At 35.0% G+C, this 18,057-nt stretch overlaps 1 protein-coding gene and 1 long non-coding RNA gene across 2 annotated transcripts; both read right to left on the bottom strand.

Moving 5' to 3' along the window:
• Nucleotides 1–2,125: 2,125 nt before the first annotated feature.
• LOC128181698 (uncharacterized) lies at nt 2,126–4,315 on the bottom strand. Its single transcript, XR_008243348.1, has 3 exons — nt 4,166–4,315; nt 2,408–2,540; nt 2,126–2,198 (listed from the first exon to the last, which is right to left on the bottom strand). It is a non-coding gene; the product is annotated as an uncharacterized LOC128181698 (long non-coding RNA).
• A 4,820-nt stretch (nt 4,316–9,135) lies between these two features.
• On the bottom strand, nt 9,136–18,007 carry LOC128180827 (DNA cross-link repair 1A protein-like). The gene is made up of 11 exons (XM_052848982.1): nt 17,727–18,007; nt 17,350–17,557; nt 17,030–17,146; nt 15,093–16,760; nt 14,762–14,895; nt 14,317–14,435; nt 12,218–12,361; nt 11,709–11,854; nt 11,009–11,163; nt 10,450–10,591; nt 9,136–9,614 (listed from the first exon to the last, which is right to left on the bottom strand). Exons 1-11 carry the CDS (start codon nt 17,850–17,852, stop codon nt 9,406–9,408), a joined length of 3,168 nt encoding a protein of 1,055 aa, XP_052704942.1. The 5' UTR covers nt 17,853–18,007; the 3' UTR covers nt 9,136–9,405.
• Between the last annotated feature and the right edge of the window lie 50 nt (nt 18,008–18,057).

Below are 18,057 nucleotides of genomic sequence, written 5' to 3'. Positions count from 1 at the left end.
TGTTGAGAATATGATTTTGAACATCTTTTCTTCTGTACCGCCTTTAAAAATATTTTTCCTTTCAGAGATATGGGTGATCGAAATTTTGGACTTTTGGCCCCTAAAAACCCTTAATCACGTGACACATGATAAAATCATTACATTACTTAGATACATAACTGTGAGATAAACACATTTGCTTCTATAACCTTTCACAAAATATCTCTCAGTAAAGGGCTATAGATAATAGACTTTAGAGCCATTTGATCCCTTAATTGGAGGGGCCAGCCCCTTTTTCTTGATATCAAATGAAAGGTCCTGTAAATATAAACCTTTTTTACATTACATGTTTTAACAAAATATTTTTCAGAAAAGAGATAAACAAAGAAAACCAGAAAAAATACGATATTTTATTAAAACTAAATTTTCGGGTCCAGGCGAGCTTCGGCGCCTTTCAATCTAGATCAAAATGAAAATAAAATTGCAAATCTACACTCTTTTGTCTACTATCCCTGAAAGTTTGAACTCGATATCTTTTATAGTTTAGGAGAAGTTAGAGGAACAAGGCACCCCTCTAAAAATCGCTAAAACGTCAATATCTCGAAAACGGAAGTGACGTTATCAATATAATAAAAAACCTATAAGGTTCCGATCACTATCTATTATATCTAAAAGTTTCATGAAAATCGGTCGAGTCGTTTCTGAGAAATCGCGTGCACAAAATTTGTAAGAAAAAAAAAGAAAAATAATAATAATAATAATAGGGCAAAAGAAACCGAACGAAAACAATAAGGTCTTCCGTTGGAAACGGAAGACCTTAATAATAAGAAACAGTACGAAAACTATAAGGTCTTCCGTTGGAAACGGAAGACCTTAATAAGAAATCGTACGAAAACTATAAGGTCTTCCGTTGGAAACGGAAGACCTTAAAAATACCTATAGTATCCCTATCATCATTTTAATATTTGATAAGTTTTTGTTTTGTGGTCTTCTATTGAAAATTGGAATAAACTGTGGGTGTATAGAGCCACCTTAAAAGACATGAGAGATATTTTCAAGGTCATTCAGGATGACAGAAATGAAACATTCTATATGGATAAGCATCAGACAAATCAAGAACTCTACTATCTCTCATGTCTTTCAAAGGTGGTGAACAAGAATTAATGAACTTGAAATTATGTGCGTGATGGGTTTTCATACGTACTCGAATTGTTAATACTGTATGTGTTTTTTTGTGTAAAATAAAATAAAGGCTATCAATCTCTCCATCCTCAAATAAATGTCTGCACACGGGCTTAACCCAATAAAGAGGTAAAGAAATCATTTAGCAGTAAACAGTTGGCAGTAAGCAGTTGGCAGCTGACAGTTTGTTATCGTATATGGAATTCCATAAATAATAACAATTAAATTATGCTGAAAAACTTTAATCTATAAGGGGATCATTATTCTACAGGGGTCACTTTTCTACATGTAGAGTGTGCTCATTTTTATGAAATGACACTTATTCTTCAGGCAAAAGGGTCATTTTTCTACGTAGAATAATGACCGGGGGTTATTTTTCTACGTCGAAAAATGACCCACGGTCATTTTTCTACGGGGGTCATTATTCTACGTTACACCGGAAGTCAAAGACTATGTGTGCTGTTGAAACTGATCTAGGCAATAACTGTACTGATGACAAAATCAGTGCTTATATTGTCCACTCCAGCACCTGAAACTCCAGGGAGATGCCATCAATCCCTATAAATCCAATCTAACCTGAATGACAGAAGTCTTTGTTTATGTGCCATTTATATTTTAGCGGTCCAAGCAAAAAAAGATTGGGTTCAGAATGCACATTTTGGACCAAAAACCCCTGGGGGACTTTTCGTACCCCTCCTTAATATTAATGGGCTGCATGGGATCTCCAATGGTCTCACCAATCAAGGTGATGTTGAAGTATCAGCATGTAGTGTTGATTAATCTTCATACAATATTGAAGTATCATCATATTATGAACATCGTCCACATAAGACAGTTGAGGCGTTTTCATTAGCATTTACATGTACCAAGTGCCGAGTTTACCTTTCCTAGTGAAATAAATTTTTATATCGTTAACTGAGGTTTTCTGATAATTAAATATAGTTCATAAAAAAAGTAATATAAGTTAGGTTGTTCTAAACTGTATTCAGATTCTACATTTTCATGACATCTATCCAAGTTGATGTAAGAAGTCGTAGCTGAAAAATATAATCAGATTAATATATCACTGTACTGCAATTGATTCGCGCGTGCGAACTGGAGGAACAATGGGATGCAGAAAATAGCGTATGCGCTGGATCGACTCGCTTGCTGTGAAAGAATCTCGACGGGACATAAAGAAGCGAACTATCTACCAATATAGAGCGTTATATAGACTGAATTACTGGTAAAAGACATAAAAACTCACGCATGGTGAAGGCAGTACTCTCTACATTCCTTGGCCTCGTCGCTATTATACAGCACATTAGTAGCATTCTTATCCTGAAGGCATTTCATCTCACAGGCCATCATAGGGGTAATCAGTTGGAGGTAACATAACGCTGAAAACATCGTTGGATAGGGTGTGATTATGAATTATATTGGCATTTGCACATGAACAACAGACAGAACAGTGGTCCGCCAATACAATATTTGTCACAAATATTTGTTCATTCCATTGTTCTATGTGGATATCGCTATAAATGACCAATCTTTGAGAGATTTATCTAATCAAAAATGCTTTTTTTTTTGGTGGTTCATATAAGTTTTAATGACAGAAATGACCATTACATTAAATATCATTGCTGTATTACATGTATTTCAGTTACTGCAAGCTACAATCACATCCATATGAACTTTAGCAAAAGTTTACGAAAAAATTTCATTGAAACGCTAGGCACACATATTTACATGTATGTGGCTAACTAGGTTGTATATTGATTTATTAATCTTTTCCCCCTTTTAAAAAAGAAAATAATTAAACAATAAATTAATGTACACAATACGTTTGATGGCAACGATCCATCACGACATTAAATGTAACTATTGCCCAATTTCCCAAAACTCTCAGACAAGACCAGAGTCTGAAGGATATTGAAATAACAAAAGCAAAGACACACATATCATTAAAAAGTTTGTGTTACCATCTTGGTTAAAATGAATTTCCCCTATTTCATCACTCATCTAGTGTACAGCAATAAATGGTTTCAAATTCATTTCATCGGTGTTTCGTATCATCTTAATTTGCGGACGCTTTAGGTGGCAGGGGACAGTTTTTTTTATACAATTCATTGTAGCCAAGAGATGCATGTCTTCAGAACTCTGTAACTAGAATTTCCTCAGTTCCCATTCAGCACAAATACCTTTAATTCACTCTTTATAAGGCCAATTACCAATTTCTGAAGAAAATTACTAATCAAAACCTGTAAAATCCTCTACATACTGGTTTTTATGAGATTTTGACCCTTTCATATTTTGCTAATTTTTCATGATTTTTCAGCTTTTTAGACCTCCCCCAGCTATTTCCCTGCAGAGGGTTGACCTTCCGTACCGCGTGCATGTTGCACTATCACATGTCAGAAACTTACCGGTGTATAGTTTACAATGTCCCATCCACCTACTTTTCGTGTTATTTTACCTCCCGTCTGTAACTTGCAGTTTCACTGTTTAAAGTCAACACAACAGTCATAGCCACAGGTTTCGCATTTTACTTCTGATTCTCATGTACCTAACATAAGGGGCCTACATATTGCATATCAATTTCAACAAGAGACACCCCTCTAACTAATGATAATCATTAAAAATCATTTCATGAATTTTAGCAACACTCATAAGCCTTCAAGTACAGCAACTCTCAATTTTACAAAAATATTGACGGTTACTTTATTCGAAACTGTCCCTTGCTACCTTAGATTGCATTTCTCTGGTCGGAATCCAGGTCACAGAGGGGTTCTTTGTGAATTTAGTGAACTTTTGTGAATTTAGTAAACTAGATGAATTCTAGTGTAGGCTAATACATGTAGATGCATTTCAACAACAATTCGATACTGTCATATGTTTATTTGCTTTCTAATAGCTCTAACATTTATTTAGAGAAAAAGAGAATATTTCACTCAGAAAGGCCTTATCACTACTGTATTTTTAAATTATTTCTGGAAATAATAATAATTTTTTTTTTTAAACTTACCAAAAACATGGACCAGAACCAAAATAAAGAGCAGTTTCGTCATGTTGACTGTTTGCAAAGACCGCACATATGACAGGGTCGCCTACTTATCTTATCTTTGATTTGTACATATATAGCTGCCATTGGCCAAACTATGGGCACCTAAATGCATAGTACCAATTTTCACTCGCATGAACTACATGTACATGTATATGTCTCAACCACTACTAGTTCAGCATTGTTTTGTTTGCATCACTTAGCGCTAGAGATACCGTATTCAAACTGCTTTGAATTGTACATGTTGTAACGTGTTTTGTCCTGGGTTCTCAGGGATAATATATGAAATAATTTTTCCTCTAACTCTACCTGAGTTAATATTGATTGGTACAATGATTGTTCTCTAATTTGGTAACGTTTAAATCACTATCAACATGCGCGGATCCAGAAAATTTTTCCAGGGGGGGGGGGGGGGGGGGTCCGAAGGATAATTGTGTTTGCCAGGGGGTGTCCGAGGCATATTTTCGCGATAATTTTACTATGTAAATTTAATAAATTTTCATTTTCCAGGGGGGGGGGGGGTCGGGACCCCCCCCCGATCCCCCCTCTAGATCCGCGCATGATCAATAATAAACGGGGATAATGTGTGAAGTGGGTTTTCTGTACTGTGTGTCTTTACCCGGTTCCTATTGAGAAAGAGGTACTTGGTGTTTCAATCTTCTTCAGATTTACTACACCAAGCACCTCACCTCAATTCCCTGGGTTTCTTGCCACTAGTTTCTATTTAACCCTACCTCTTAACTCTTCTATCTTCTTTCTATTTTCTTTCTTTCTATCTTGTCCTTTCTACCCCGCTGTTTCCAGACGACTCTCCTAGACTCTACAGCACAGCTGTTTATACAACCTTGGAGTAGTCAGGTTATTCCATTTTCCCCACCCAAATCTAATTCATCACAACGTTTATTATAATAAGGCATAATCATTACATTACCCACGTCTCTTTTACCATGCGTCTCGCATGTCTACTGATTTTTATTTTTAACATTTTTTTAAAGGTATTTAAAATATTTTTTTTTCAAATCAAAATGACAAAACCAACATAACTTTCTGTTATTGGCTGAAATAAGACAACTAGTCTCGCCATAAATCAATTACTGTTTTCGTGAGAGTTTGTTTCCTGTGAATTAATCAAATCATGTGTCCTCTTCAAATTTCTCAATATTTTCACCATTTGCTTGATATTTTCTAATCAATCTGATAATCTTCTGGTGGCCTCTCTTCTTTTGATCATCAACCTTAAGGTTGGTCTGCGTTCCAACGTCTACTTTTCCCCTCCCAACAGCCTTACAACAAGAGCAATGACTCTCTGTCAGGGGTTCTTCTTGGGACGTCGTTTCACAGATCTCTATTTCTACCTCAGGTTCTTTACCCTGTCCCTCTGACAATACTGGCTCTTCTTCTATAGCTTTGCGTTTGACACCTGGTAATCTTGGGGTGGTTCTTTTCCGGTATGTTCTTCCGACCTCCACTTCGTCAAATATCAACTCTCCAGGGTCTTTATCCCAATCTTCATCTTCTCCAACACTCTTTAGTGTAGACTGAACCTGGTCTTTGGTGGCTGTTTTCACTCGGTCGTCACCATGGACTCTTTTGATGTGCCTGGTTAAAATTTTCTTTTTCCTAAATGCTTGATCACAAAACTTGCATTCAAACTTCCGTTTGGACATGTCTTCCAAACCACAAGCTAACAAATGTTTATTCAGTTTATTTTTTGACTGAAGTCGAAACAAGCATCTAGCACTCAAAAATTCGGGTTTTCTAGGTGTCAATTTTTCATTATTTTCTGTCAATCTAATATGGGAACACCCAATGTGGCCTTGTAACTGTAATTCATGCTCCACCCCTTGTATACACATTTTAATTTGAGATACGTCTATTACACAATGGTTTGATTTCAGAAATTCAAGCCCTAAAATTCCGTCGGCCTTAATGTTGGCAACAACAGCTGTACATTCAAACTTATATTCCCCTAATTGGATTCTGAAATTTCCTTTTCCTTTCACTTCCAAAGGGGTTCCATCTGCACCTTCTATGTTTTGTGCAACTGTTTCCAAAGGAATACGACCAGCCTTTTCCATGTTCTCAAATATTCTATCGGCAAGAATTGTCAATGTTGCACCGGTGTCAACTAACAAATTGCAAGGAACCATGTCTACAAGCCCGTTGATAAATAAACCAGATTCTGTACCAACTATAGCATTCTTTATAGTGGCTGTATTCGACTTTGTATCATGGCTTTTATTCTTGAACTGAGTTTCACAATGTTCACCTGGTTTAGATTTAGCAGCTTTCTTTTGAGCCTGTTCTTGGTTTAACTTAATAAAGCAATCTTTGATTTTATGTCCACGCCTTCCGCAGTGATGGCATTTAAAAGGGAAGCTATCGACATGCTCTGCATTGGTATCATTTGATTTGTCTGGCGCCTTGCTTGCAGACAATTTTGATATTTTATTTTCCAGATCTCTCATGGACTGTTGAATTTCTTGACGAAGCTTCAAAATTTCTTCATTCACACCAATGCTATTCTGTGCAGAAGCCGTATTTGTATCTACCGCGTCATTTGTAGCACCTCGAGCAAATCCGACGTCGTGCCTACGTTGACGCTCGGCTCTACAGAACGCTTCTATTTCGACTGCTAATCTTACGGCATCATTCGGAGATTTAGGACGGGACTGTTGAATACGCAGTCGTATGTCAAAATCCGACAGTGCATCAATAAACTGATCTTTGGCAATCATTTCAGTTACATCCCTTGGTGCCGTAGGGTATGCAAAATGAGCCAAGCGACGTACGCTTTCCCCTAGCTCTGGTAAAGTCTCTGTCGCTTTTTGGCGTTTTCCCCTTAGCATTGCTCGGTACAACTCGGTCTGATTAACAGGTGCAAACCTAGCCTCGAATGCATCACATAAATCCTCATATGTGTAAACTGTGCCTGTTTTTATGTTTCCGAGTACAGTCTGTGCTTGTCCTCTTAAAGATGCTGCCAAGTATAAACTCTTCTGTCGAGGATTCCACAAATTAATACTACAGCAGGCTTCGAAATGAGCTTTATAGTCTATCCATGAGGAAGTGCCATCAAATGTTGCCGGTTTCATGATAGTTTTACCCATATTATTATCTACAAGATTGTTTTCAGTGTTACCTTGTGAGTTAATTCTCCGATTAAAGACCTGGTTTGAATGTGGTCTATCATTCCATGCACCATGTCTTGATGTCCAAGTAACACTGGTTGTCGTTGATGTGGCACCTAGACTGTGTGTACTATGTGGAAAACTACCTGCGAGCAGCGTTTCCGAAAAATTTGGTTGTTCAATTGATCGAGGGTTTAAGTAATCACTATTCGCTTTGTACGTTTCTTGACTTGTTTCCCCTCGATAAACAGAGAAATCTGACTTTGGATATTTTGAATAACCAAAATTCTCCGCTGTGTCCGATTTAACATTTGCACTTGCAGTGTTAGCATACTGAGATGATCTATCATCCATACTTGTATCATATTTTGGTCTTACATCTACCCCGGAATCTGGTATCATAGAAGGATTAGATGTATATGGCGTAGATCTCAATCTATCCAATGTCTCTTTTAGCTTCTCACGTCTAGCATCTATTACGCTAAGATCGGTCCAAAGTTCAGCTTCTTTGTCATTCATTTTAAATTTTCTATTATCTACACTAATACAAAAATACTACGCAAAAGTTTTCTAATTCTTTTATTCTTATCGTTCACTAATTTAAAATTCAGACTACCCGGTAACACTTCACTTGGTTCAAAGCACCCGGTAACAATGCACTCGGTATCCAGTTCCTAATATAAACGCTATATGTTGATTCAAAAACAGCAAAATTAAATTCATTAAATCAACGAAATCTCTTATATTTTATCCCCGAACCGGCTGCCACCAAAATGTAACGTGTTTTGTCCTGGGTTCTCAGGGATAATATATGAAATAATTTTTCCTCTAACTCTACCTGAGTTAATAATGATTGGTACAATGATTGTTCTCTAATTTGGTAACGTTTAAATCACTATCAATAATAAACGGGGATAATGTGTGAAGTGGGTTTTCTGTACTGTGTGTCTTTACTCGGTTCCTATTGAGAAAGAGGTACTTGGTGTTTCGTACCTAGATTTACACAGTGTAGCATAAGCAGACAAATGTACATTCTAACACGTTTGTTGAATTTTAACATGACTATATCTGAAAAAGGTTGCATGAGTAGTCTCAATCGCCGGAAAACTTACTCCCCATTGCATGGCAATGCTACATACTGTATAATGAAAGGTATATGTACGTAAGCATTAAATACACAAAATAATTCATTAGGGCACGACTCGAAAAAACATCATCAGATCAGAACTGTCTATAAATACACATCCATCAAATCTATACTTTTTCCTTGAATCATTCTAAATGCCAAGAGCCGAAATTCCCTGAATAAAAATACCAAATACCTAAAAAGTCTGTCGAATTTTCGTGCATCGGTTTAAGAGGAGTTGCGCTTTACATCTGTTCATTACAATATTTCTATGTTTAAAATAAAACAGCCGAAATTTCGAGAAAAATAATCGAACTGGGATTTTTTGGTTGCTCATCCTACGAAGTTTCTGAAACTACGTGTAGCGGTTTAAGAGGGTCTGTGTTTTTAAAGAACAAGACTGACGGACTGACTGGTCAAATACATAATACACCTTGCAACTTTTTGTGTGGAGTGTAATAAGAAAAGGTTTTAAAAAATAAATTTAGAACCTGGAAGTTAATGACTTTGGGCCCTGGTCCAAAATGCTACGTTTTTTTTAAAACATTTTAATTTGTAGAAAATTAGCTTACTTCTACACTACACTGTACATATAATATATTATATATATCAAATGTTTTACGATCATTTAAATAATTTCTTTGAACTAAATGAGTAAATATCATATAAAAGCCAGATAATTTTCAATGACTTTTTATTGAATAAATAAAGTGTATAATAAATTAATAACAAAACATTTGTATGCATTGCCTGATCGTAATTGAATTTTTACAAATGACACAACTGTAACAATACTTGAAGTAAGAAAGACTGAGCATTAATTGTATAATATTCACCAAAGGCACAATTGGTAATTTATCAAAGATAAAAAAAAAGGGTAGAAAAATTCATCAACTTTATGCCTGAGATATAAATTACCCCAAACATTTACTAATTTAATACAGCCATCATTGGCATGCCCATGAACTAATGGAGGTTTGATTGTTCTTCTTTTGGACCTTGCTCGTTCCTCGCCCCCATTCCTCAAAGATCTGCTTCATCTTGGCTCGGCTGGCAGGGTTGCCCACGTTGACCGTTGGGATGATTTTACCTGGCTTAACGAACTGTACAAATCTCTGAAGCTCCAGGTAACTGCTGTGTTCAGAGTATGGAATACCTAGATAATATAACAGATGTTCATGTATTTAATTATACCAATACCAGTATGCATAAAATAAAACAAAGTCCATTACTGTTGGATTCATAACATTAAATACCAGAAATAAATTTCATTAAGACATGATCATGTAGTTCAAATAGAAGTATTATCAACAGACTCAACAAAAATAACATTTGCAGTTGCATGTCACATAATCATATACCTGGTACAAATTAAATTAGTGCTTTTAAAATTTGATGCACGAAAAAACTAGAAATTGAAGACTCATTTATTAAATCTGAGCACATGTATCAAGAATAACTATTGAGCTAAACGTTTTCATTGATGTAATATTTATTGAAAGGTGAATTAAGCATTCAACTCAAACATTTCAAAGTCAATAATAATTTTTACAGTCATACTAGATGGACCAATGTGTATGGAAAAGACTTAAAAATATCTGCCTCAAAGAGAGAGTACGGTACTCTGTAACAAGAATCCTACAATACACTACTTCCAGACATTACATATACATTTACAATGAGGAATTGATAAACATGGAGGAATTTATTACATTGTATAAAATAATTAGACAGTGTACAGCATGAACTACATTTATATAAAGTCTTATGTACTACACATGGTAACTAGGAGAAGATAACTTCACTTATCATGGTACATGTACCTCACAAAACAAGTATCAGTACTATTATAAATCAAGTGCTTTAATAAACAGCCATTCTCTTTGATTTCTCTGTTTTTACCAACTTTTTCAGCAAGTTAGGAAGTTTAATTATTAACTTTTTCAGGAAGTTTAATTCACTGTTGTTCTACAAGACAAAGTTGTTTTTACCATAGATCTTGACTCCATCCCTGTTGTACTTGGGTCGTATTTCCTGCAGAGAGCTGACCTTGCTGAAGGTCCAGCCAGTGGGTTCTATCGCCAGGGTATTACCATAGGATGGTTTCAGCTTCCCAGAATGCTCCAGGAGAGCCTTCAAAAATGAAAGTAAAAGTAGATAAAAAACACCAAACAGAAACAAAACCAAACAAAAAATTGAAACAGAATGTAAAACATTATCAATGATTGTCATCCTTATGCATTGAAATAATCAAATCAAATTTTTGTTTCATTATTAATATTTATTCTATGGAAAGCAACATTTTCTATCTAAAATTATATTGGAAAAATTAATAAGGGTAAATACAGAAACATGTAAATAATATCAAATAAATAATGATGTTTATTATGTGTAAAACAAATCGGTCATAACTAAAAAATTGGTTACTGGGTAAATGTAATCAATTCAGACTTGAGTCACTGTTGATGAACCTATTTTCATACATTTGTTAAACTCTTGACACAAAACTTGAAGATAACAGAGTATGGGACAGACGTTGAGGATACAGACCTTAGGATTGAGTTTGTTCATGGGTAAAACATGGAGACAAGAGTCGTTAAAATTCAGACTTATTCTCTCTTTGAGGCTGATATCCTCCAAGCAGTCCAGGACGTTCTTCTTGTCTCGCATCACACAAATCTTACAACCAAGGGCATCAGCAATAGCTAGACAAGACAAATATTGAACAACATCAGTTTGGGGGGTCAGATATAGTCTGAACCAGTAACTAGTAAATACAACTGGAAAAGACTGCTTTTATCTAAACATTCCTGATTGACTTTAGAAAATGTAACAGTAACCAGTATGACTTAAGAAGTATCAATAAAGAAAATACTTTATTATACTTTAAGTATACAGTACATTGTATATGCAAAGAAGTACCTTGCAATACATAATGCAAGCAATTCTATAAAATCCAAACTTATGTTAAAGGTCAACAATCTAAATAGTTTTCATTTTGCAATATATAATAAATTTCAATAAAATGATAATTTAGCAAGCGTTATTTTGATAATTTTTTCCCCCTGATTTACGGTATAAACATTTCTTAAACCCCTTTAATTCATAATTAAATGGTGAATATTTCTGTAAAACTTGTTTGGAAATAGTCATTGCTCAGAGAGGAAAATTCACCAGTTTGACTACAAGATTAGATACACAGGAAATATAACTCTGAGTGAAAAAAAAGGCATATGAAAACTGTCTGTACCTATGAATATCCTCTCCTTGCCTATGGTGTAGGAACCACACACAATGAGGGTTCTGGGATTTCTCTGGAGCTCCCGTCGTACCAGGTTAACAGTGAAGTCAATCACCTCACTCTGGGGAGGGAATGCGTAGGTCGGATTACAGTATCTGAAAAAAAAAACATCAAAGATTACCAGTTATTATTGTAAATGTACTATATTTGTTTGCGTGTTCTATTAATCATTTTTAGCAGAGTAAATCCTCTACTCAATCAGGTTAAAATCTAAATGTCTTGTATGAACATACAAGTATATGAATAGATACATGTTAATATAAAATGCACTAAAAAAAATCTTTCAAATATCATTCTATTGCTATTTAAAAAATCTTTCACAATGAATTTACACCATTTTACAGTACATATATTCCAACAGAGAGTATAGTGTATACACAATAGTAATACAACTTAATCAAATATTAAGCAAAACAACGCAATCTAGCTTATGATGGTGATATACAAAGGTAAATTACGTGGTATCTAAGTAGAGCTGTGATATCCTAACTCCCCTCAGAGCAGGGTACTTTTCCATGCTGGGGTCAGCTCGGAAATCCCCCGTGTGTAGGAAGGCCCTTCCATCCCTTAGTTTGAACAGGATCAGCACTGATCCAGGGCAGCTGGAATCAAAACATGTACATATTTAATATAATTATTTACATTACATTAAATCATTGCTAATAGTAGGGCAAAACTTTATTTTTGCTTAAATGAGTAACAAACTCAACTGTAGACCCAGACAACTATCCAGAGTTGGGGTCAATTACTTTGAAAAGTAATTAATTACTTTTAAATACATTGACAATTTTATCAATTACTTGCAATTACAATTACATTGATTTTTTAAAATGTAATTAATTACTCTCAATTACTTTGATAATGTAATTAATTATATTTCAAATACTTAAGTTTATTTTTTTAAATCTTGAGAATATATACATATATTAACAGCATTAAGATATACAGAGCTTTATGTACGGTTATGTTTTTAAAGGTTGTATAGTTCAGTTCAGATTTCTTGAACATTTCTAGAAAAATTTTCTTTAACATTAAATCAATTAAGTACCACTGAGTTCATTTTTGGTTCTGAATAATATTTTCTCTATAGTGAATTAATTTTTATTCACATATTAAAACTATGTTTATTCAGAAAGTACAACTTTCGGCAGTACAGCATATCAGTATATAAATAATAATTGCTATAATTCACAAGAATGAGATATTTTGACTCCCTTAAGTCTAAAATCAATGGGGGTTTCTTGGGTATTAGAGGAGTTCACACCTCCACAAAATTAGATCTTTATCTATTGCCCTGGGCAGTGTGTTATGCTGTATAACCATATGAAACATTATGGGACATTTAATTTTTGCATAAACATAAGTCCATGCCAAACATGTATAAAATCTATTTATCATTATAAGACACCTTTTTTATATTTCAAACTTGGAAAAAAATAATTGAGATGTAATTGAAAAGTAATTGAAAATACACAATATTTTTGGAATGTATTTAAATACATTCAATTACTTGTAATTGAAGACAGACTCAATTACAAATTACTTTCAATTACTTTGAAAAATGTAATTAATTACACACAATGACAAATACTTTTTTCAATTACCCCATCCCTGCAACTATCGAAATTAGATTTTAACAAGTATTCCTTTTAAATGAATGATCGGCATGTTATATCATTGGTCAGCTATGTTAATGTAATGCGAAAGCATTACGGTACATGCATTAAACATGATAAATAAGATACACAGCACTGATATATTCATTTCCGAAATTGCATGGATAAGCTTTTCTTTTAGTAGGCGAATTATACTTCCAATTAATATTCTTATGCATACGTGAAGAAAAACGTGATTTGAATCATTATGCATGTAACTGTATAATTGAATTACTTTCAATGCAAATGCAAAAGAGTACAATTTTTAGTAATTTACGGGATTTATTCTAATTAAAGATTGTAATGAGTTTGTCATTGCCTAGTAAATAGAATAGTGCAAAGCGCAATGCGTGCGCAGATAGTAAAATTTGCCGGATGCCTCATATGGACACAACTGTGATCGTCCGAAGCCGATCACAAAAATCAGGTATTTGTAAAACATGTTTTCAAATACATGGCAGATTTAAACTGTTTTTCTTTCCTGTGCATCAGCATATTACTATGAATACAGCCATGGATCAAACTTGCTGATGAAATTTATCCCTATTTCAACAAAATGACTCTGGCTTGATCAATGATTTGGGTTTCTGTCATCACTGGTCATTATTTTGGTACAAAGAACCATTTTAGCAAGAGCTTGGACTTTCGGTTGGACGGTTGGACGTTATTGTCTCTTCATCAAAACGAGGTAAAAATGACACTGGTTTAAAGCGAAATATGCCCTGATTGCATAGTCTTAGCTCAAAAGCAAGACAAATCCTGTTGATTTCAAAGAGCCATTGCTGAGTGGCCAGCAATGAAATAGGCAGGCCTACATCACATTGCGGTTTGACACAACTACCCAAAGTCCAAGCTCTTGCTAAAATGGTTCTATACCGATAGTTCTTTCTATATACACTCACTGGTTGGCCTCCAGAAAAGTAAGCTCCACGCCATTCACAACTGTCGCTTTATTCAGAGGAAGAGTATGCACAAAGGACTCCTTGACTTTGATTTTAGATAAAACTAAGTTTGCAGTGATCTTTGAAAAAGAATGGAAAATAACATTCTACCAGCTAAAATTAATATATGAACAAGATTAATGAACATGAGATAAGATCCTCATAAAAGGCTTGATTGGAATATATATGCTAGCAAAAATTGTCCTTACTTTAGCTTTACTGACATATGGTACGAAATTGTAAATACATACATGTATTCCCTTTTAATTTACAATGCAACCTAAACTCTGTAAAATTTGTTGTTTTAACACATGTACTTTGCACTTTTGATAAAATATCCCATCTGTTAGAAACATGACAACAAGGATGGTTTAAAGTATAAGAAGAATAACAAGAATAGGCTCACCTTGCTGCAGTAAATTGGCTGAGAGAAGGACTTTGTCATGCCGGTGTAATGATCATAATGAAAATGAGACAGAATGTACCCGGTGCACCCCGGAATCACGCCATAACTGAAGGCATCCACTGTGAACTCGGTATCTGAAAAACCAAATATCTCCAGGAATAATGCTACACATCACTTAAAAAGAAATATCAGCTGTGTCTGACATATTCAGAATCAAAGTCTTTAATGACTACTAATAATATATACAAGTAATTGAGAAAGGTTATCACATTGCCCTACCACACACCTGCGCTATTCAACATTTAACTGATTACCATACATTCCATCATACCTGGAATTTTCTTGTAGAAAGGACAACTTCTCTTTTGGTAGCGGTTGGCATTCTTCTGTTGTTTCTCTGCTGTGGGGATGGTCAATTCTGAAATTGATGCCACACTCACAGACTTTTCCAACGGTTCAGACTTGGGTTTCTTTTGCTTTGACATTAGGAACTCCATTGCATTAGGTTTAGTAGACTTTGTAGAAGCCATCTTGTCATCAGCTGATGTAGCAGTACATAAGTTTGTGGATTTACCAAGAGAAGGGTCTATGCCTTTGCCAGACTTTGTTGAATGACTTGCTGTAATATCAGAACATTGGCTTCTGCCCTCAGTAGATGGACCACTGTCATACATTCTAGGACTCCTCTTTAAAACACTTACACCTTCCACTTGTGGAACAAGTGAATTCCTCTTTGAACCTTTGACTTTATTTGTAACTTCATTCAGAGCAGTTCTACTTGATTTATTTGTCACTTTTTCATAAGTTTTATCGCTGTTATCCCCATCCATGTTTGTGGTTGACATGGTTCTTGATGAATTTTCTTCTTTTTGTGGTATCCCTGAGGACTTTATGCTTTTTCCATTGAAAAACGAAGTTAAAGATGTCTGCTTATTCTTATTTTTAAGTTCAGTTGTCATATCTATTTGGTGTTTCGCCATGGATTCAGATCTAACTGTGATATTTGACAAGTTTTCTTCTGCATTCACACAGTTTTTTCTTTTCTTCCCTGAGTTGGCTTTTGGAGGTAAACCCGTCTTTTTCTCTGATGATTTTTGAGGAGAGGTTAAACTTGCTGGCAAACTTTTTCGTTTTCTTGCAGAAGATCTGTTGGAAGAGGTAGATTTCTGTGACAAACTTTTTCTTCCTGAGTTATTTTGGGAACTTCCTGAGCTTTGTGAACACTTCTGAGGTGTGAACATCTTAGCCCATCTAGCTTTCTGTGACAAAGAAACTGAATCTTCACAGTCTTGAAAGTCTGAATCAGAGTCAGAAATACAATGTACATGTACATGTACTTCCTTAATATCTGTGTTACCTTTAAGGCTTTCTGAATTTTGCCCATTACTTGCCCCTTGGCTACAAATATCTTTTTCATCAACCATATCTTCTGGATGTGCTTTGATTTGATCATATTTGGAATGCTTATCTGGTGATCTCTTTAATCTTGAAGACAAAGAATTCTTCATGGTTAATGTAGTCCGCTTTTTACCTTTCAATTCACAACTTGAGACAACAGCAGCTGATTCTTCCTGAGAAGAAAAACACAAAGTAGAATCATCATCATTAAAAATATCATCCACTCCCAACTTCTTCAGTTCTTCCATCTCATCTTCCTCTGAGGAAAACTCTGCTTTCATTTTTCTTCCATCCTGTGACAATTTACTGTCTGCATCCTCTCCTGGCTCCAGGCCAAGCCCCAGCCAATCTTTGTCATTACTGTCTGACTCGCCGTCTGAGGACACTTTATCTATGTTGCTATCACTCTGAGCTGCATCCAAAATGTCTGACAAGCTTCGCTGACTCAGCAGGTCCTCGCTCTCTGCATCAGATACATGGCCTGGATCTGGATCCATCGCTTCTTCTGTTTTTATATTTGATGTCATCATGCTCAAGCCTTGGGTGTCTTCATCAGGAAATCTTAATACCTTTCTGGAAATTTTTCCAGGCCTGTTTTCCTCTATGATAAAAATGTAAAATACATATAGGACAGTGATTGTTTATTTGTATTGCAACTTAATTGAACCCAAATGTTCATATTCCTGCATGCACAGTTTGTCAATTGACAACAATAATTTGATATCAGACTTCAATGCCTTTGTTTATTATTTGATAATCATATGATACATATTTACATACATTTGTTATCAATATATGTTAATGATAAATCCTAGCTAATTTGTTTTATACTGTGGTTACTCAAAACTCAGTAGTACATGTAGCTCTTACCAATGCTATCTGTTAATTCTTTGTTGTTTGTAGATCTAGCCAAAGCAAGTGCATAGTGAGAAAACTGTCTGTAATGGCCCTCTATCGTGTTCGTGCAGGACATCCCGTCTGGACATTCTAAGAAGGATTTTAATTGAACTGTTTTTTCAATACTTATAAACAATATAATTCAATTTTTCCACCAAGTGAACATGCTATTTACACTGCATGGTGTGGGTGTTATTAAATTAAATTGTCTTTTTAAATACATGTAATTTTATATCAATTGTGTTAATATAAAAAAAGAGATATATCTTAATGACAGTTGTAGTAAAACTTACCTACAGAAGGTTGTGAACCTGATTCTATGCATTCTGTGACATGCCAGGAGGGGGACAGTATCCCTAAGCAAGCTAGGGGCACCTGGCAATTGGGACAAACTCCCTTCGGTTTCTCTGGGGTATGGCTGGTCTTGATCAAATTACAGACAGCTTTTTCCTTATTCTCTGGAGTGTTTCTATTCTTCTTCGTTTTGGCTCTTTTCTTCTTCTTTTGACAAAATATATTTATGAACACATTTAATTAATATGCAAACTTCGTTACTTACACTGGATACCGTTATCGATCTGACGTTATGGATTGATGTAAAGATTACATTTTGGTATAGGTCGTGATAAGTTAAAAACACAAACGATTAGAATTTAATTACAATGTTCACCTTGTTTGATGAAGTGCTGGTCTGAGAACTCTCGTCTTTCGAGGGAGGTTTTACCCGTTGACATTCATTTCGTTTGACCCTTTTAATGGATTTGTAGTCCCAAATTTCATCTTCTTCCTCGTCCATTTCATCTATATTACCAACGATCTCATTTGACTGTATCTTGAATTACCAAAAGCAGAATTTTGGCTCAATTTTATAATTTTTCTCAGTCATAAGAGCCTCATCGGCTTAGCTTTGTTTCTAATGTGAAGAATTCAGTTCTTGCGCCACACAGTCATTTTTCTACCTCATAGACACAAAAGATTTCTAAACAGTTTTTAAAACAGAT

Source organism: Crassostrea angulata, chromosome 4, assembly GCF_025612915.1.
Source record: "Crassostrea angulata isolate pt1a10 chromosome 4, ASM2561291v2, whole genome shotgun sequence".
Classification (NCBI taxonomy): Eukaryota; Metazoa; Mollusca; class Bivalvia; order Ostreida; family Ostreidae; genus Magallana; species Magallana angulata.
This window is presented reverse-complemented; position numbering and strand designations above follow the sequence as displayed.